The 23,373-nt window shown below is 37.8% G+C and overlaps 1 protein-coding gene across 1 annotated transcript in view; it reads left to right on the top strand.

The window, feature by feature from the left end:
* Positions 1-5,148: 5,148 nt before the first annotated feature.
* Positions 5,149-23,373, top strand: part of LOC110518222 (Fc receptor-like protein 5) — a gene marked incomplete at its 3' end in the record, with an annotated part of 50,379 nt that continues 32,154 nt past the window's right edge. The window contains exons 1-2 of the mRNA XM_036974562.1: positions 5,149-5,220; positions 7,048-7,092. Of these exons, the coding sequence (XP_036830457.1) occupies positions 5,196-5,220; positions 7,048-7,092 (70 nt within the window). The remainder of the gene's footprint in view (positions 5,221-7,047; positions 7,093-23,373) is intronic.

Raw genomic sequence — 23,373 nt, 5'->3', positions numbered from 1 at the left:
TACTGTAGGCCATGTTTACTACAGTATGTACTGTAGGCCATGTTTACTACAGTATGTACTGTAGGCCATGTTACTACAGTATGTACTGTAGGCCATGTTTACTATGTACTGTAGGCCATGTTTACTACAGTATGTACTGTAGGCTATGTTTACTACAGTATGTACTGTAGGCCATGTTTACTACAGTATGTACTGTAGGACATGTTTACTACAGTATGTACTGTAGGGCATGTTTACTACAGTATGTACTGTAGGGCATGTTTACTACAGTATGTACTGTAGGGCATGTTTACTACAGTATGTACTGTAGGGCATGTTTACTACAGTATGTACTGTAGGGCATGTTTACTACAGTATGTACTGTAGGCTATGTTACTATGTACTGTAGACTGTGTGTACTACAGTATGTACTGTAGGCCATGTTTACTACAGTATGTGCTGTAGGCTGTGTTTTGAACCTCTGGGTGTTTCATCATTAATACTGTGTCTCAGAAGTTTCTGTCCATGACTGATGGAGCCCAGAAAAATAATTGAAGACAGAGTTAATGAGTACTTGAGGTCAGAGATAAAGTCTGGACATGGCTTGCTCTCCCTTATGTAAGGAATTTAGCATGTCACCATGTTACTATGTACTGTAGGCTATGTTAACTTGTTTACATGTCAGACGGCACAGTAGCTCAATAAACATACTGCATGCAGGAGGCTTTATCTTCAATATGATTTAAATGCTTTATTATCACAATGTTTAAGGTGCGTGTGGGTGACCTCATGCAACCACTAAATGTTGGATAAAGCACAGTATTTCTTCAACAACATCTTTATGCCTTCATTAATAAAATAATTATAAAAATACTCTTTCAAAATGCAGAATTATTATTTTGCTCTTAGTAACCAACCAGTCACGTACAGCGTCCATATTTTCCTAACAGAAACTCTGAGGGTTTTGTTTTAATTTTTCTTGGAATAGAAACACCATAATATGAATCAAATTAATTAAGCTAAATTTGGTGCAGTGGTCTATAACACTGCACCTCAGTGCTTGAGGCGTCACTGCAGTTCAATTCCAGGCTGTATCACAACCGGCCGTGATTGGGAGCCCCATAGGGTGGCGCACAATTTTTAAAAATCTAATTCAATAATATAGTTGTCCTATTGTAAAGTGTAGCCTAACGGCCAAATGGGCCACTGGCCCTGTATTTGATGCTTAATTAAGTACTCTAAAAGCAGATTTGCCCCAACAAAAAGATGCATCAACTAATATATTAATGTATTACTAACCCTTACTAACCCTGCATTATAATTGGGTATGAATTTAGAATCCTCTAAATGTAATTTGATCTAGCTGTCCATCACTACTGAAAATAAAAACACAGAATACCTAAGGGGCTTTTATATAATTATAATTCAGGGTTAATAATAATAATAATAATAGTTGGGATGACAGATCACTATGACAATATTACAAACTTTAATAAAATCGCTTTAGTGCGGTTCATCTGATGGAGGAGCACATGGGCCTATTTATATAATGAATATGAGATCGGAGGGCAGAAATTATTTAAATATTATTACATTTTAAACAGCCACCACTAACATTGAGTGGCTGCTGCCAACACACTGACTCAACTCCAGCTAACTTTAATAATGGAAATTGATGTTTAAAAAAAGTATCACTACCTACTTTAAACAATGCCACTTAATATAATGTTTACATACCCTACATTACTCATCTCATATGTATATACTGTACTCGATACCATCTACTGTATCTTGCCTATGCCGTTCTGTACCATCACTCATTCATATATCTTTATGTACATATTCTTTATCCCTTTACACTTGTGTGTATAAGGTAGTAGTTTTGGAATTGTTAGCTAGATTACTCGTTGGTTAATACTGCATTGTCGGAACTAGAAGCACAAGCATTTCGCTACACTCACATTAACATCTGCTAACCATGTGACCATTAACATCTGCTAACCATGTGTATGTGACCAATACATTTGATATGATTTGATTTAAGTGTCAGCCATTGTTACTTTTAGTTAGTGCTAGTGTCACCACAAGAGGGCATCTTTGAGAAGCAGTAGATTTTTTAAAATATTGTCTGTACTAGAGAATTTAAAACCTTTTTTTGTAAGACCATAGTATATGGGAATGATTTTAAGAAATGTAGCTTAATTCATTTGATTAATATTATGGTGATATTCTATTCCAAGAAAACAAAAATGAAACCTGCAGGGTTTCAAAACCCCTATGGCGCTGTACAACGTGACGGTCGGGAGTAGGCTACAGTACTAAGAGTAAAATAATCCTAACATTTCTACACCCTAATTGTGGACTAACCAATACCTAAACAGAGATTTAGTGACAAATAAAAATCTCATTTATTTATCAAGACCAGTCCCCATGCTTGTCTCAGAGCAGAGTGAAACGGTGGTGAAATAGTAGACCACATGCCTTAAATGCCACAATGTCACTAATAATTGAACACAGACCATTCTTTAAACTCTGGGAAGGGTGGTGATCTGCATATTAAACTGCCATTCTTATTGCTACATTCCACACATTAGTGTGTGTTTTGATACTCTCTCAGCTCACATGCAGCTCTCTCTCTTTCACTCACTTGCTGTCTTGACCTCTGAATGCTCGGCTATGAAAAGCCAACTGACATTTACTCCTAAGGTGCTGACCGGTTGCAACCTCTACAACCACTGTTTATATTATTAGACCCTGCTGGTCATCTATAAATGTATGAATGTTTGAACAGCTTGAAAAATGAATCTGGCCTTTATGGCTATGTACTCTTATAATCTCCTTTATGGCCTTGTACTCTTATAATCTCCAACCAGTTCGGATTTAAGTTTACCTTTTGTATGACTGAAGCCTTTAGTGTGAGGTCTAATGCTTTAATAGTCTGATGGCCTTGAGATAGAAGCTGTTTTTCAGTCTCTTGGTCCCTGCTTTGAAGCACCTGTACTGACCTCGCCTTCTGGATGATAGCGGGGTGAACAGGCAGTGGCTCGGGTGGTTGTTGTCCTTGATCTTTATGTCCTTCCTGTGACATCGGGTGCTGTAGGTGTCCTGGAGGGCAGGTAGTTTGCCCCCGGTGATACATTGTGCAGACCTCACTACCCTCTGGAGAGCCTTACGGTTGTGGGCGGAGCAGTTGCCGTGTAACGGCGTTCGTCTGTTGAAAGAGGAGCGGACCAAAATGCAGCGTGGTGGTTACTCATGTTCTTTAATGTAGAAGAACAAACAAACAAATACAAAACAACAAACGTACCGCGAAAACCAGCCTGTCTTGTGACAACAGAGACAGGAACAAGGACACTAAGGACAATCACCCACGAAACACCCAAAGAATATGGCTGCCTAAATATGGTTCCCAATCAGAGACAACGATAAACACCTGCCTCTGATTGAGAACCACTTCAGAAAGCCATAGACTTCACTAGAATACCCCACTAAGCTACAATCCCAACACACCACATACAAAAACCCATGCCACACCCTGGCCTGACCAAAATAAATGAAGATAAACACAAAATACTTTGACCAGGGCGTGACATGCCGTACCAGGCGGTGATACAGCCCGACAGGATGCTCTCGATTGTGCATCTGTAGAAGTTTGTGAGTGCTTTTGGTGACAAGCCGAATTTCTTCAGCCTCCTGAGGTTGAAGAGGCGCTGCTGCGCCTTCTTCACAATGCTGTCTGTGTGGGTGGACCAATTCAGTTTGTCTGTAATGTGTACGCAGAGGAACTTAAAACATACTAAATAATGAAATAACGTGCCATAGAATTCTGAGGCAGCCTGCAAGGTGTGCTGCAGTTCGACACAACGTTTACAGGAAGAACCACTGTAGCAAGCTTGGTAGCTGTCCTAACAAGCTTGGTAGCCTTAACTTGGCATTCAGTCCTTATAAAGTAAAATATATCATAGTAATGTATTTTCTTTAAGATTTAATAGTAGCTTCAGATTAAACATGACTCACTCAGTTCCAGGTTGGACTTCAGACTAAACATGACTCACTCAGTTCCAGGTTGGACTTCAGACTAAACATGACTCACTCAGTTCCAGGATGGACTTCAGACTAAACATGACTCACTCAGTTCCAGGTTGGACTTCAGACTAAACATGACTCACTCAGTTTCAGGTTGGACTTCAGACTAAACATGACTCACTCAGTTCCAGGATGGACTTCAGACTAAACATGACTCACTCAGTTCCAGGATGGACTTCAGACTAAACATGACTCACTCAGTTCCAGGATGGACTTCAGACTAAACATGACTCATTCAGTTCCAGGTTGGACTTCATACTAAACATGACTCACTCAGTTCCAGGATGGACTTCAGACTAAACATGACTCACTCAGTTCCAGGATGGACTTCAGACTAAACATGACTCACTCAGTTCCAGGATGGACTTTAGACTAAACATGACTCACTCAGTTCCAGGATGGACTTCAGACTAAACATGACTCACTCAGTTCCAGGTTGGACTTCACACTAAAGATGACTCACTCAGTTCCAGGTTGGATGGTGTTTCAGGTTTCTGTTGGTTGTTTGCCAGACCATTTGCTTTAAATCTTGGAAATAAGAATCTTTGGTTGTAGGAATACTTCCAGGTAGTTTTGTCCAAAATCAGGTTGTAGATTTGGAGTTTTGATTTGTAGTGAATGTTATATTATGGACGGTAGTATCTTATATATATCCTTGTGGAAAAATTCAAGTTTATCTAACTCTATTTTTTTGTTAAAAACATGCTGAAAATGTGTGAGCTCACATGCAGCTGTGTCTCTTTGTCTGCATCTCTTTCTCTATCTCTCTGTCGCGCTCTCTCTCTCTCTCTCTCTCTCTCCCTCCCCACTCTCTTTCTGTATGTATCTATCTCCCTCACTCTCTCTTTCCCCTCTCTCCCCCCTCTCTCTGTATCTATCTATCAGTTCAATGGGCTTTATTGGCATGGGAAAAACATGTTAACAAAGCAATTGAGGTAGATACAAAAGTGAAATAAACAATAAAGATGAACAGTAAACATTACACTCACAGAAGTTCCAAAAGAATAAAGCCATCTCTCTCTCTCCTTCTCAAGAGGAAGTGTAGATGGGTAGAGAGGAGAGGTGGGTGGGGGGATGGACAGGCTACAAGTCACTAGAGTTTAGATACAGTTAGTGATCGACACATTGAGATGGAACGAGCCTGTCTTCAACTCTGTGAGTTGAATATTATCTAAATGGTTTGATATATATGGGGTTCAATGTCTAGATATAATTTTTATATCTATGTGATTTAATATCTATATGGTTTTGGAGAGTCTATCCTCTCCGAGTTATAAGAAAGCTAAGGAAATATAATAATTTACCTTCAGACGAGTCCCTTGACACTTGTAGTGGTCGCAGAGTCTCCTCTTTCCATAGTGTGGTCATATTAGTATGTAGCTGAGAGTCTCCACTTTCCATAGTGGGGTCATATTAGTTTGTATCTGGGAGTCTCCTCTTTCCATAGTGGGGTCATTGTAGTTTGTAGCTGAGTCTCCTCTTTCCATAGTGGGGTCATATTAGTTTGTATCTGAGAGTCTCTCTGTCAGGTGCGTGAATGAGGACCCAAAAGCGAATTAACAAAACAGAGTTTCTTTAATGACGAAACACACGTAGGCTCAGATGGACAGGCAGATTCCGACAGGACAGGACAAGGTTAGATGAACATGCAGATTCCGACAGGACAGGACAAGGTTGCAGCAAACACGACGATAGTCTGGTTCAGGCATGAGTAACACAAACGAGAATCCGACAAAGACAGAAGCAGAAACAGAGAGAGATATAGAGACCTAATCAGAGGGAAAAAGGGAACAGGTGGGAAAAGGGGTGAACGAGGTAGTTAAAGAAGACAAGGAACAGCTGGGGGAAAGAGGGGAAGAAAAGGTAACCTAATACGACCAGCAGAGGGAGACAGGGTGAAGAGAAAGAACAGGAACAGGACACAACATGACAATACATGACACTCTCCTTTCCATACTGGGGTCATATTAGTTTGTAGCTGAGAGTCTCCTCTTTCCATAGTGGGGTCATTGTAGTTTGTAGCTGAGAGTCTCTCCTTTCCATAGTGGGGTCATATTAGTTTGTAGCTGAGTCTCCTCTTTCCATAGTGGGGTCATATTAGTTTGTAGCTGAGAGTCTCCCCTTTCCATAGTGGGGTCATATTAGTTTGTAGCTGAGAGTCTCCCCTTTCCATAGTGGGGTCATATTAGTTTGTATCTGAGTCTCCCCTTTCCATAGTGGGGTCATATTAGTTTGTAGCTGAGAGTCTCTCCTTTCCATAGTGGGTCATATTAGTTTGTAGCTGAGTCTCCTCTTTCCATAGTGGGGTCATATTAGTTTGTAGCTGAGAGTCTCTCCTTTCCATACTGGGGTCATATTAGTCTGTAGTTGAGAGTCTCCTCTTTCCATAGTGGGGTCATATTAGTTTGTATCTGAGTCTCCCCTTTCCATAGTGGGGTCATATTAGTTTGTTGCCCAATCAGTTCTGACTGAAGAGCTGACTGACTTCAGATGAATCCCTTGACACTTTGGGGGTCGTAGAGCAAAATGCACTTTCCAATGCAGATGGAGTCCAACAGATTCTTACTAACTCTGACTACTAAGGAAATTGATATCTGTGGTCCAGCCCTGTGTTTCAGTGTTTCCATCATGTACCATAGTGATAGTTCTCTCTGTGTTTCAGTGTTTCCATCATGTACCATAGTGATAGTTCTCTCTGTGTTTCAGTGTTTCCATCATGTACCATAGTGATAGTTCTCTCTGTGTGTTTCAGTGTTTCCATCATGTACCATAGTGATAGTTATCTTTGTGTGTTTCAGTGTTTACATCATGTACCATCGTGATAGTTATCTCTGTGTGTTTCAGTGTTTACATCATGTACCATCGTGATAGTTATCTCTGTGTGTTTTAGTGTTTACATCATGTACCATAGTGATAGTTCTCTCAGTGTGTTTCAGTGTTTCCATCATGTACCATAGTGATAGTTCTCTCTGTGTGTTTCAGTGCTGTTGAGTACTCTGGTATACTGTAGCCTCGGACAAGGTGGAGGTGAGTACATTTCTCTATATTCATCACCTGTTCTATAATATTAAAATTTCTCTATATTCATCACCTGTTCTATAATAGTAAAATGTCTCTATATTCATCACCTCTTCTATAAGAGTAACATTTCTCTATATTCATCACCTGTTCTACAATAGTATCATGTCTTCCTGTCTCGTCATTGGCTGTGACTTCATGTCAGTCTCCAGTCCTGATTCTCTTAGTAAAGAAGGTTCCATAATGGATCTCCACCTGTTCTAGCTGCTCTCACCAGCAACTCATCAAAGAAAATGTAACTTTTTGACTATCACTCCAACCCTGTGGGGAGTTTTACTAATCAGGTCTGCAGAATCTTAGATTCCATACTACAATAGGACAGTCTGACACCAACTGGCTCTCCCTCCCTCCCTCTCTCCCTCCCTCCCTCCCTCCCTCCCTCCCTCCCTCCCTCCCTCCCTCCCTCCCTCCCTCCCTCCCTCCCTCCCTGTCTCCCTCCCTCCCTGTCTCCCTCCCTGTCTCCCTCCCTGTCTCTCTGTCTCCCTGTCTCCCTCCCTGTCTCCCTGTCTCCCTCCCTGTCTCTCTGTCTCCCTGTCTCCCTCCCTGTCTCCCTGTCTCCCTCCCTGTCTCCCTCCCTATCTCCCTCCCTATCTCCCTCCCTATCTCCCTCCCTGTCTCTCTGTCTGGAGATGGATCTACTGTCTCTATTATATTATGACAGACCAGCTAGATCTACTGTCTCTATTATATTATGACAGACCAGCTATATCTACTGTCTCTATTATATTATGATAGACCAGGTAGATCTACTGTCTCTATTATATTATGACAGACCAGCTAGACCTACTGTCTCTATTATATTATGACAGACCAGATAGATCTACTGTCTCTATTATATTATGACAGACCAGCTAGATCTACTGTCTCTATTATATTATGACAGACCAGCTAGACCTACTGTCTCTATTATATTATGACAGACCAGCTAGATCTACTGTCTCTATTATATTATGACAGACCAGATAGATCTACTGTTTCTATTATATTATGACAGACCAGCTAGACCTACTGTCTCTATTATATTATGACAGACCAGCTAGACCTACTGTCTCTATTATATTATGACAGACCAGCTAGATCTACTGTCTCTATTATATTATGACAGACCAGCTAGACCTACTGTCTCTATTATATTATGACAGACCAGATAGATCATCTGTCTCTATTATATTATGACAGACCAGCTAGATCATCTGTCTCTATTATATTATGACAGACCAGCTAGCTCTACTGCCTCTATTATATTATGACAGACCAGCTAGATCATCTGTCTCTATTATATTATGACAGACCAGCTAGATCGTCTGTCTCTATTATATTATGACAGACCAGCTAGATCATCTGTCTCTATTATATTATGACAGACCAGCTAGACCTAGTGTCTCTATTATATTATGACAGACCAGCTAGACCGACTGTCTCTATTATATTATGACAGACCAGCTAGATCATCTGTCTCTATTATATTATGACAGACCAGATAGATCATCTGTCTCTATTATATTATGAAAGACCAGCTAGATCATCTGTCTCTATTATATTATGACAGACCAGCTAGATCTACTGTCTCTATTTTATTATGACAGACCAGCTAGACCTACTGTCTCTATTTTATTATGACAGACCAGATAGATCTACTGTCTCTATTATATAATGACAGACCAGCTAGATCTACTGTGTCTCTATTATATTATGACAGACCAGCTAGATCCACTGTCTCTATTATATTATGACAGACCAGATAGATCATCTGTCTCTATTATATTATGACAGACCAGCTAGATCATCTGTCTCTATTATATTATGACAGACCAGCTAGATCATCTGTCTCTATTATATTATGACAGACCAGCTAGATCTACTGTCTCTATTATATTATGACAGACTAGCTAGATCATCTGTCTCTATTATATTATGACAGACCAACTAGACCTACTGTCTCTATTATATTATGACAGACCAGCTAGACCTACTGTCTCTATTATATTATGACAGACCAGATAGATCATCTGTCTCTATTATATTATGACAGACCAGCTAGACCTACTGTCTCTATTATATTATGACAGACCAGCTAGACCTACTGTCCCTATTATATTATGACAGACCAGCTAGACCTACTGTCTCTATTATATTATGACAGACCAGATAGATCATCTGTCTCTATTATATTATGACAGACCAGCTAGACCTACTGTCTCTATTATATTATGACAGACCAGCTAGATCATCTGTCTCTATTATATTATGACAGACCAGATAGATCATCTGTCTCTATTATATTATGACAGACCAGCTAGACCTACTGTCTCTATTATATTATGACAGACCAGCTAGATCATCTGTCTCTATTATATTATGACAGACCAGATAGATCATCTGTCTCTAATATGTTATGACAGACCAGCTAGACCTACTGTCTCTATTTTATTATGACAGACCAGCTAGACCTACTGTCTCTATTATATTATGACAGACCAGCTAGACCTACTGTCTCTATTATATTATGACAGACCAGCTAGACCGTCTGTCTCTATTATATTATGACAGACCAGCTAGATCATCTGTCTCTATTATATTATGACAGACCAGCTAGACCTACTGTCTCTATTATATTATGACAGACCAGCTAGATCATCTGTCTCTATTATATTATGACAGACCAGCTAGACCTACTGTCTCTATTATATTATGACAGACCAGCTAGATCTACTGTCTCTATTATATTATGACAGACCAGCTAGACCTACTGTCTCTATTATATTATGACAGACCAGCTAGATCTACTGTCTCTATTATATTATGACAGACCAGCTAGATCATCTGTCTCTATTATATTATGACAGACCAGCTAGATCTACTGTCTCTATTATATTATGACAGACCAGATAGATCATCTGTCTCTATTATATTATGACAGACCAGCTAGATCATCTGTCTCTATTATATTATGAAAGACCAGCTAGATCTACTGTCTCTATTTTATTATGACAGACCAGCTAGACCTACTGTCTCTATTATATTATGACAGACCAGCTAGACCTACTGTCTCTATTTTATTATGACAGACCAGCTAGACCTACTGTCTCTATTTTATTATGACAGACCAGATAGATCTACTGTCTCTATTATATTATGACAGACCAGCTAGACCTACTGTCTCTATTTTATTATGACAGACCAGATAGATCTACTGTCTCTATTATATAATGACAGACCAGCTAGATCTACTGTCTCTATTATATTATGACAGACCAGCTAGACCTACTGTCTCTATTATATTATGACAGACCAGCTAGATCTACTGTCTCTATTATATTATGACAGACCAACTAGATCAACTGTCTCTATTATATTATGACAGACCAGCTAGACCTACTGTCTCTATTATATTATGACAGACCAGCTAGATCTACTGTCTCTATTATATTATGACAGACCAGATAGATCTACTGTTTCTATTATATTATGACAGACCAGCTAGACCTACTGTCTCTATTATATTATGACAGACCAGCTAGATCTACTGTCTCTATTATATTATGACAGACCAGCTAGACCTACTGTCTCTATTATATTATGACAGACCAGCTAGATCATCTGTCTCTATTATATTATGACAGACCAGCTAGACCTACTGTCTCTATTATATTATGACAGACCAGATAGATCATCTGTCTCTATTATATTATGACAGACCAGATAGATCTACTGTCTCTATTATATTATGACAGACCAGCTAGACCTACTGTCTCTATTATATTATGACAGACCAGATAGATCATCTGTCTCTATTATATTATGACAGACCAGCTAGACCTACTGTCTCTATTTTATTATGACAGACCAGCTAGACCTACTGTCTCTATTATATTATGACAGACCAGCTAGACCTACTGTCTCTATTATATTATGACAGACCAGCTAGACCGTCTGTCTCTATTATATTATGACAGACCAGCTAGATCATCTGTCTCTATTATATAATGACAGACCAGCTAGACCTACTGTCTCTATTATATTATGACAGACCAGCTAGATCATCTGTCTCTATTATATAATGACAGACCAGCTAGACCTACTGTCTCTATTATATTATGACAGACCAGCTAGATCATCTGTCTCTATTATATTATGACAGACCAGCTAGACCTACTGTCTCTATTTTATTATGACAGACCAGCTAGACCTACTGTCTCTATTTTATTATGACAGACCAGATAGATCTACTGTCTCTATTATATTATGACAGACCAGCTAGACCTACTGTCTCTATTTTATTATGACAGATCAGCTAGACCTACTGTCTCTATTTTATTATGACAGACCAGCTAGACCTACTGTCTCTATTATATTATGACAGACCAGATAGATCATCTGTCTCTATTATATTATGACAGACCAGCTAGATCATCTGTCTCTATTATATTATGACAGACCAGCTAGACCTACTGTCTCTATTTTATTATGACAGACCAGCTAGACCTACTGTCTCTATTATATTATGACAGACCAGCTAGACCTACTGTCTCTATTATATTATGACAGACCAGCTAGACCGTCTGTCTCTATTATATTATGACAGACAAGCTAGATCATCTGTCTCTATTATATTATGACAGACCAGCTAGACCTACTGTCTCTATTATATTATGACAGACCAGCTAGACCTACTGTCTCTATTATATTATGACAGACCAGCTAGATCATCTGTCTCTATTATATTATGACAGACCAGCTAGACCTACTGTCTCTATTATATTATGACAGACCAGCTAGACCTACTGTCTCTATTATATTATGACAGACCAGCTAGATCATCTGTCTCTATTATATTATGACAGACCAGCTAGACCTACTGTCTCTATTATATTATGACAGACCAGATAGATCATCTGTCTCTATTATATTATGACAGAACAGCTAGATCTACTGTCTCTATTTTATTATGACAGACCAGCTAGACCTACTGTCTCTATTATATTATGACAGACCAGCTAGACCTACTGTCTCTATTTTATTATGACAGACCAGCTAGACCTACTGTCTCTATTTTATTATGACAGACCAGATAGATCTACTGTCTCTATTATATTATGACAGACCAGCTAGACCTACTGTCTCTATTATATTATGACAGACCAGCTAGATCTACTGTCTCTATTATATTATGACAGACCAACTAGATCAACTGTCTCTATTATATTATGACAGACCAGCTAGACCTACTGTCTCTATTATATTATGACAGACCAGCTAGATCTACTGTCTCTATTATATTATGACAGACCAGATAGATCTACTGTTTCTATTATATTATGACAGACCAGCTAGACCTACTGTCTCTATTATATTATGACAGACCAGCTAGATCTACTGTCTCTATTATATTATGACAGACCAGCTAGACCTACTGTCTCTATTATATTATGACAGACCAGCTAGACCTACTGTCTCTATTTTATTATGACAGACCAGCTAGACCTACTGTCTCTATTATATTATGACAGACCAGCTAGACCTACTGTCTCTATTATATTATGACAGACCAGTTAGACCGTCTGTCTCTATTATATTATGACAGACCAGCTAGATCATCTGTCTCTATTATATTATGACAGACCAGATAGATCATCTGTCTCTATTATATTATGACAGACCAGCTAGATCATCTGTCTCTATTATATTATGACAGACCAGCTAGATCTACTGTCTCTATTTTATTATGACAGACCAGCTAGACCTACTGTCTCTATTATATTATGACAGACCAGCTAGACCTACTGTCTCTATTTTATTATGACAGACCAGCTAGACCTACTGTCTCTATTTTATTATGACAGACCAGATAGATCTACTGTCTCTATTATATTATGACAGACCAGCTAGACCTACTGTCTCTATTTTATTATGACAGATCAGCTAGACCTACTGTCTCTATTTTATTATGACAGACCAGCTAGACCTACTGTCTCTATTATATTATGACAGACCAGCTAGATCATCTGTCTCTATTATATTATGACAGACCAGCTAGATCTACTGTCTCTATTATATTATGACAGACTAGCTAGATCATCTGTCTCTATTATATTATGACAGACCAGCTAGATCATCTGTCTCTATTATATTATGACAGACCAGCTAGACCTACTGTCTCTATTATATTATGACAGACCAGCTAGACCTACTGTCTCTATTATATTATGACAGACCAGCAAGACCTACTGTCTCTATTATATTATGACAGACCAGCTAGATCATCTGTCTCTATTATATTATGACAGACCAGCTAGATCTACTGTCTCTATTATATTATGACAGACCAGCTAGATCTACTGTCTCTAATATGTTATGACAGACCAGCTAGATCTACTGTCTCTATTATATTATGACAGACCAGCTAGACCTACTGTCTCTATTATATTATGACAGACCAGCTAGATCTACTGTCTCTATTATATTATGACAGACCAGCTAGACCTACTGTCTCTATTATATTATGACAGACCAGCTAGATCTACTGTCTCTATTATATTATGACAGACCAGCTAGATCTACTGTCTCTATTATATTATTACAGACCAGCTAGACCTACTGTCTCTATTATATTATGACAGACCAGCTAGACCTACTGTCTCTATTATATTATGACAGACCAGCTAGATCATCTGTCTCTATTATATTATGACAGACCAGCTAGACCTACTGTCTCTATTATATTATGACAGACCAGATAGATCATCTGTCTCTATTATATTATGACAGACCAGATAGATCTACTGTCTCTATTATATTATGACAGACCAGCTAGACCTACTGTCTCTATTATTTTATGACAGACCAGATAGATCATCTGTCTCTATTATATTATGACAGACCAGCTAGACCTACTGTCTCTATTTTATTATGACAGACCAGCTAGACCTACTGTCTCTATTATATTATGACAGACCAGCTAGACCTACTGTCTCTATTATATTATGACAGACCAGCTAGACCGTCTGTCTCTATTATATTATGACAGACCAGCTAGATCATCTGTCTCTATTATATAATGACAGACCAGCTAGACCTACTGTCTCTATTATATTATGACAGACCAGCTAGATCATCTGTCTCTATTATATAATGACAGACCAGCTAGACCTACTGTCTCTATTATATTATGACAGACCAGCTAGATTATCTGTCTCTATTATATTATGACAGACCAGCTAGACCTACTGTCTCTATTTTATTATGACAGACCAGCTAGACCTACTGTCTCTATTTTATTATGACAGACCAGATAGATCTACTGTCTCTATTATATTATGACAGACCAGCTAGACCTACTGTCTCTATTTTATTATGACAGATCAGCTAGACCTACTGTCTCTATTTTATTATGACAGACCAGCTAGACCTACTGTCTCTATTATATTATGACAGACCAGATAGATCATCTGTCTCTATTATATTATGACAGACCAGCTAGATCATCTGTCTCTATTATATTATGACAGACCAGCTAGACCTACTGTCTCTATTTTATTATGACAGACCAGCTAGACCTACTGTCTCTATTATATTATGACAGACCAGCTAGACCGTCTGTCTCTATTATATTATGACAGACCAGCTAGATCATCTGTCTCTATTATATAATGACAGACCAGCTAGACCTACTGTCTCTATTATATTATGACAGACCAGCTAGATCATCTGTCTCTATTATATAATGACAGACCAGCTAGACCTACTGTCTCTATTATATTATGACAGACCAGCTAGATCATCTGTCTCTATTATATTATGACAGACCAGCTAGACCTACTGTCTCTATTTTATTATGACAGACCAGCTAGACCTACTGTCTCTATTTTATTATGACAGACCAGATAGATCTACTGTCTCTATTATATTATGACAGACCAGCTAGACCTACTGTCTCTATTTTATTATGACAGATCAGCTAGACCTACTGTCTCTATTTTATTATGACAGACCAGCTAGACCTACTGTCTCTATTATATTATGACAGACCAGATAGATCATCTGTCTCTATTATATTATGACAGACCAGCTAGATCATCTGTCTCTATTATATTATGACAGACCATCTAGACCTACTGTCTCTATTTTATTATGACAGACCAGCTAGACCTACTGTCTCTATTATATTATGACAGACCAGCTAGACCTACTGTCTCTATTATATTATGACAGACCAGCTAGACCGTCTGTCTCTATTATATTATGACAGACCAGCTAGATCATCTGTCTCTATTATATTATGACAGACCAGCTAGACCTACTGTCTCTATTATATTATGACAGACCAGCTAGACCTACTGTCTCTATTATATTATGACAGACCAGCTAGATCATCTGTCTCTATTATATTATGACAGACCAGCTAGACCTACTGTCTCTATTATATTATGACAGACCAGTTAGACCGTCTGTCTCTATTATATTATGACAGACCAGCTAGATCATCTGTCTCTATTATATTATGACAGACCAGATAGATCATCTGTCTCTATTATATTATGACAGACCAGCTAGATCATCTGTCTCTATTATATTATGACAGACCAGCTAGATCTACTGTCTCTATTTTATTATGACAGACCAGCTAGACCTACTGTCTCTATTATATTATGACAGACCAGCTAGACCTACTGTCTCTATTATATTATGACAGACCAGCAAGACCTACTGTCTCTATTATATTATGACAGACCAGATAGATCTACTGTCTCTATTATATTATGACAGACCAGCTAGACCTACTGTCTCTATTTTATTATGACAGATCAGCTAGACCTACTGTCTCTATTATATTATGACAGACCAGCTAGACCTACTGTCTCTATTTTATTATGACAGATCAGCTAGACCTACTGTCTCTATTTTATTATGACAGACCAGCTAGACCTACTGTCTCTATTATATTATGACAGACCAGCTAGATCATCTGTCTCTATTATATTATGACAGACCAGCTAGATCTACTGTCTCTATTATATTATGACAGACTAGCTAGATCATCTGTCTCTATTATATTATGACAGACCAGCTAGATCATCTGTCTCTATTATATTATGACAGACCAGCTAGACCTACTGTCTCTATTATATTATGACAGACCAGCTAGACCTACTGTCTCTATTATATTATGACAGACCAGCAAGACCTACTGTCTCTATTATATTATGACAGACCAGCTAGATCATCTGTCTCTATTATATTATGACAGACCAGCTAGATCTACTGTCTCTATTATATTATGACAGACCAGCTAGATCTACTGTCTCTAATATGTTATGACAGACCAGCTAGATCTACTGTCTCTATTATATTATGACAGACCAGCTAGACCTACTGTCTCTATTATATTATGACAGACCAGCTAGATCTACTGTCTCTATTATATTATGACAGACCAGCTAGACCTACTGTCTCTATTATATTATGACAGACCAGCTAGATCTACTGTCTCTATTATATTATGACAGACCAGCTAGATCTACTGTCTCTATTATATTATTACAGACCAGCTAGACCTACTGTCTCTATTATATTATGACAGACCAGCTAGATCATCTGTCTCTATTATATAATGACAGACCAGCTAGACCTACTGTCTCTATTATATTATGACAGACCAGCTAGACCTACTGTCTCTATTATATTATGACAGACCAGCTAGACCTACTGTCTCTATTATATTATGACAGACCAGCTAGACCTACTGTCTCTATTTTATTATGACAGACCAGCTAGACCTACTGTCTCTATTTTATTATGACAGACCAGATAGATCTACTGTCTCTATTATATTATGACAGACCAGCTAGACCTACTGTCTCTATTTTATTATGACAGATCAGCTAGACCTACTGTCTCTATTATATTATGACAGACCAGCTAGACCTACTGTCTCTATTTTATTATGACAGATCAGCTAGACCTACTGTCTCTATTTTATTATGACAGACCAGCTAGACCTACTGTCTCTATTATATTATGACAGACCAGCTAGATCATCTGTCTCTATTATATTATGACAGACCAGCTAGATCTACTGTCTCTATTATATTATGACAGACTAGCTAGATCATCTGTCTCTATTATATTATGACAGACCAGCTAGATCATCTGTCTCTATTATATTATGACAGACCAGCTAGACCTACTGTCTCTATTATATTATGACAGACCAGCTAGACCTACTGTCTCTATTATATTATGACAGACCAGCAAGACCTACTGTCTCTATTATATTATGACAGACCAGCTAGATCATCTGTCTCTATTATATTATGACAGACCAGCTAGATCTACTGTCTCTATTATATTATGACAGACCAGCTAGATCTACTGTCTCTAATATGTTATGACAGACCAGCTAGATCTACTGTCTCTATTATATTATGACAGACCAGCTAGACCTACTGTCTCTATTATATTATGACAGACCAGCTAGATCTACTGTCTCTATTATATTATGACAGACCAGCTAGACCTACTGTCTCTATTATATTATGACAGACCAGCTAGATCTACTGTCTCTATTATATTATGACAGACCAGCTAGATCTACTGTCTCTATTATATTATTACAGACCAGCTAGACCTACTGTCTCTATTATATTATGACAGACCAGCTAGACCTACTGTCTCTATTATATTATGACAGACCAGCTAGATCATCTGTCTCTATTATATTATGACAGACCAGCTAGACCTACTGTCTCTATTATATTATGACAGACCAGATAGATCATCTGTCTCTATTATATTATGACAGACCAGATAGATCTACTGTCTCTATTATATTATGACAGACCAGCTAGATCTACTGTCTCTATTATATTATGACAGACCAGCTAGATCTACTGTCTCTATTATATTATTACAGACCAGCTAGACCTACTGTCTCTATTATATTATGACAGACCAGCTAGACCTACTGTCTCTATTATATTATGACAGACCAGCTAGATCATCTGTCTCTATTATATTATGACAGACCAGCTAGACCTACTGTCTCTATTATATTATGACAGACCAGATAGATCATCTGTCTCTATTATATTATGACAGACCAGATAGATCTACTGTCTCTAATATGTTATGACAGACCAGCTAGATCTACTGTCTCTATTATATTATGACAGACCAGCTAGACCTACTGTCTCTATTATATTATGACAGACCAGCTAGATCTACTGTCTCTATTATATTATGACAGACCAGCTAGACCTACTGTCTCTATTATATTATGACAGACCAGCTAGATCTACTGTCTCTATTATATTATGACAGACCAGCTAGATCTACTGTCTCTATTATATTATGACAGACCAGCTAGACCTACTGTCTCTATTATATTATGACAGACCAGCAAGACCTACTGTCTCTATTATATTATGACAGACCAGCTAGATCATCTGTCTCTATTATATTATGACAGACCAGCTAGATCTACTGTCTCTATTATATTATGACAGACCAGCTAGATCTACTGTCTCTAATATGTTATGACAGACCAGCTAGATCTACTGTCTCTATTATATTATGACAGACCAGCTAGACCTACTGTCTCTATTATATTATGACAGACCAGCTAGATCATCTGTCTCTATTATATTATGACAGACCAGCTAGACCTACTGTCTCTATTTTATTATGACAGACCAGCTAGACCTACTGTCTCTATTATTTTATGACAGACCAGCTAGATCTACTGTCTCTATTATATTATTACAGACCAGCTAGACCTACTGTCTCTATTATATTATGACAGACCAGCTAGACCTACTGTCTCTATTATATTATGACAGACCAGCTAGATCATCTGTCTCTATTATATTATGACAGACCAGCTAGACCTACTGTCTCTATTATATTATGACAGACCAGATAGATCATCTGTCTCTATTATATTATGACAGACCAGATAGATCTACTGTCTCTATTATATTATGACAGACCAGCTAGACCTACTGTCTCTATTATATTATGACAGACCAGATAGATCATCTGTCTCTATTATATTATGACAGACCAGCTAGACCTACTGTCTCTATTTTATTATGACAGACCAGCTAGACCTACTGTCTCTATTATATTATGACAGACCAGCTAGACCTACTGTCTCTATTATATTATGACAGACCAGCTAGACCGTCTGTCTCTATTATATTATGACAGACCAGCTAGATCATCTGTCTCTATTATATAATGACAGACCAGCTAGACCTACTGTCTCTATTATATTATGACAGACCAGCTAGATCATCTGTCTCTATTATATAATGACAGACCAGCTAGACCTACTGTCTCTATTATATTATGACAGACCAGCTAGATCATCTGTCTCTATTATATTATGACAGACCAGCTAGACCTACTGTCTCTATTTTATTATGACAGACCAGCTAGACCTACTGTCTCTATTTTATTATGACAGACCAGATAGATCTACTGTCTCTATTATATTATGACAGACCAGCTAGACCTACTGTCTCTATTTTATTATGACAGATCAGCTAGACCTACTGTCTCTATTTTATTATGACAGACCAGCTAGACCTACTGTCTCTATTATATTATGACAGACCAGATAGATCATCTGTCTCTATTATATTATGACAGACCAGCTAGATCATCTGTCTCTATTATATTATGACAGACCAGCTAGACCTACTGTCTCTATTTTATTATGACAGACCAGCTAGACCTACTGTCTCTATTATATTATGACAGACCAGCTAGACCGTCTGTCTCTATTATATTATGACAGACCAGCTAGATCATCTGTCTCTATTATATAATGACAGACCAGCTAGACCTACTGTCTCTATTATATTATGACAGACCAGCTAGATCATCTGTCTCTATTATATCATGACAGACCAGCTAGACCTACTGTCTCTATTATATTATGACAGACCAGCTAGATCATCTGTCTCTATTATATTATGACAGACCAGCTAGACCTACTGTCTCTATTTTATTATGACAGACCAGCTAGACCTACTGTCTCTATTTTATTATGACAGACCAGATAGATCTACTGTCTCTATTATATTATGACAGACCAGCTAGACCTACTGTCTCTATTTTATTATGACAGATCAGCTAGACCTACTGTCTCTATTTTATTATGACAGACCAGCTAGACCTACTGTCTCTATTATATTATGACAGACCAGATAGATCATCTGTCTCTATTATATTATGACAGACCAGCTAGATCATCTGTCTCTATTATATTATGACAGACCAGCTAGACCTACTGTCTCTATTTTATTATGACAGACCAGCTAGACCTACTGTCTCTATTATATTATGACAGACCAGCTAGACCTACTGTCTCTATTATATTATGACAGACCAGCTAGACCGTCTGTCTCTATTATATTATGACAGACCAGCTAGATCATCTGTCTCTATTATATTATGACAGACCAGCTAGACCTACTGTCTCTATTATATTATGACAGACCAGCTAGACCTACTGTCTCTATTATATTATGACAGACCAGCTAGATCATCTGTCTCTATTATATTATGACAGACCAGCTAGACCTACTGTCTCTATTATATTATGACAGACCAGCTAGACCTACTGTCTCTATTATATTATGACAGACCAGCTAGATCATCTGTCTCTATTATATTATGACAGACCAGCTAGACCTACTGTCTCTATTATATTATGACAGACCAGATAGATCATCTGTCTCTATTATATTATGACAGAACAGCTAGATCTACTGTCTCTATTTTATTATGACAGACCAGCTAGACCTACTGTCTCTATTATATTATGACAGACCAGCTAGACCTACTGTCTCTATTTTATTATGACAGACCAGCTAGACCTACTGTCTCTATTTTATTATGACAGACCAGATAGATCTACTGTCTCTATTATATTATGACAGACCAGCTAGACCTACTGTCTCTATTTTATTATGACAGACCAGATAGATCTACTGTCTCTATTATATAATGACAGACCAGCTAGATCTACTGTCTCTATTATATTATGACAGACCAGCTAGACCTACTGTCTCTATTATATTATGACAGACCAGCTAGATCTACTGTCTCTATTATATTATGACAGACCAACTAGATCAACTGTCTCTATTATATTATGACAGACCAGCTAGACCTACTGTCTCTATTATATTATGACAGACCAGCTAGATCTACTGTCTCTATTATATTATGACAGACCAGATAGATCTACTGTTTCTATTATATTATGACAGACCAGCTAGACCTACTGTCTCTATTATATTATGACAGACCAGCTAGATCTACTGTCTCTATTATATTATGACAGACCAGCTAGACCTACTGTCTCTATTATATTATGACAGACCAGCTAGACCTACTGTCTCTATTTTATTATGACAGACCAGCTAGACCTACTGTCTCTATTATATTATGACAGACCAGCTAGACCTACTGTCTCTATTATATTATGACAGACCAGTTAGACCGTCTGTCTCTATTATATTATGACAGACCAGCTAGATCATCTGTCTCTATTATATTATGACAGACCAGATAGATCATCTGTCTCTATTATATTATGACAGACCAGCTAGATCATCTGTCTCTATTATATTATGACAGACCAGCTAGATCTACTGTCTCTATTTTATTACGACAGACCAGCTAGACCTACTGTCTCTATTATATTATGACAGACCAGCTAGACCTACTGTCTCTATTTTATTATGACAGACCAGCTAGACCTACTGTCTCTATTTTATTATGACATACCAGATAGATCTACTGTCTCTATTATATTATGACAGACCAGCTAGACCTACTGTCTCTATTATATTATGACAGACCAGCTAGATCTACTGTCTCTAATATGTTATGACAGACCAGCTAGATCTACTGTCTCTATTATATTATGACAGACCAGCTAGACCTACTGTCTCTATTATATTATGACAGACCAGCTAGATCTACTGTCTCTATTATATTATGACAGACCAGCTAGACCTACTGTCTCTATTATATTATGACAGACCAGCTAGATCTACTGTCTCTATTATATTATGACAGACCAGCTAGATCTACTGTCTCTATTATATTATTACAGACCAGCTAGACCTACTGTCTCTATTATATTATGACAGACCAGCTAGACCTACTGTCTCTATTATATTATGACAGACCAGCTAGATCATCTGTCTCTGTCTCTATTATATTATGACAGACCAGCTAGATCTACTGTCTCTATTATATTATGACAGACCAGCTAGATCTACTGTCTCTAATATGTTATGACAGACCAGCTAGACCTACTGTCTCTATTATGTTATGACAGACCAGCTAGATCTACTGTCTCTATTATATTATGACAGACCAGCTAGATCTACTGTCTCTATTATATTATGACAGACCAGCTAGATCTACTGTCTCTATTATATTATGACAGACCAGCTAGATCTACTGTCTCTATTATATTATGACAGACCAGCTAGATCTACTGTCTCTATTATATTATGACAGACCAGCTAGATCTACTGTCTCTATTATATTATGACAGACCAGCTAGATCTACTGTCTCTATTATATTATTACAGACCAGCTAGACCTACTGTCTCTATTATATTATGACAGACCAGCTAGATCTACTGTCTCTATTATATTATGACAGACCAGCTAGATCTACTGTCTCTAATATGTTATGACAGACCAGCTAGATCTACTGTCTCTATTATATTATGACAGACCAGCTAGACCTACTGTCTCTATTATATTATGACAGACCAGCTAGATCTACTGTCTCTATTATATTATGACAGACCAGCTAGACCTACTGTCTCTATTATATTATGACAGACCAGCTAGATCTACTGTCTCTATTATATTATGACAGACCAGCTAGATCTACTGTCTCTATTATATTATTACAGACCAGCTAGACCTACTGTCTCTATTATATTATGACAGACCAGCTAGACCTACTGTCTCTATTATATTATGACAGACCAGCTAGATCATCTGTCTCTGTCTCTATTATATTATGACAGACCAGCTAGATCTACTGTCTCTATTATATTATGACAGACCAGCTAGATCTACTGTCTCTAATATGTTATGACAGACCAGCTAGACCTACTGTCTCTATTATGTTATGACAGACCAGCTAGATCTACTGTCTCTATTATATTATGACAGACCAGCTAGATCTAC

The sequence above is a fragment of the Oncorhynchus mykiss genome, unplaced genomic scaffold (assembly GCF_013265735.2).
Source record: "Oncorhynchus mykiss isolate Arlee unplaced genomic scaffold, USDA_OmykA_1.1 un_scaffold_682, whole genome shotgun sequence".
NCBI lineage: Eukaryota > Metazoa > Chordata > Actinopteri > Salmoniformes > Salmonidae > Oncorhynchus > Oncorhynchus mykiss.
Note: the sequence above shows the minus strand (reverse complement) of the source record. Positions and strands in the feature narration are given on the sequence as shown.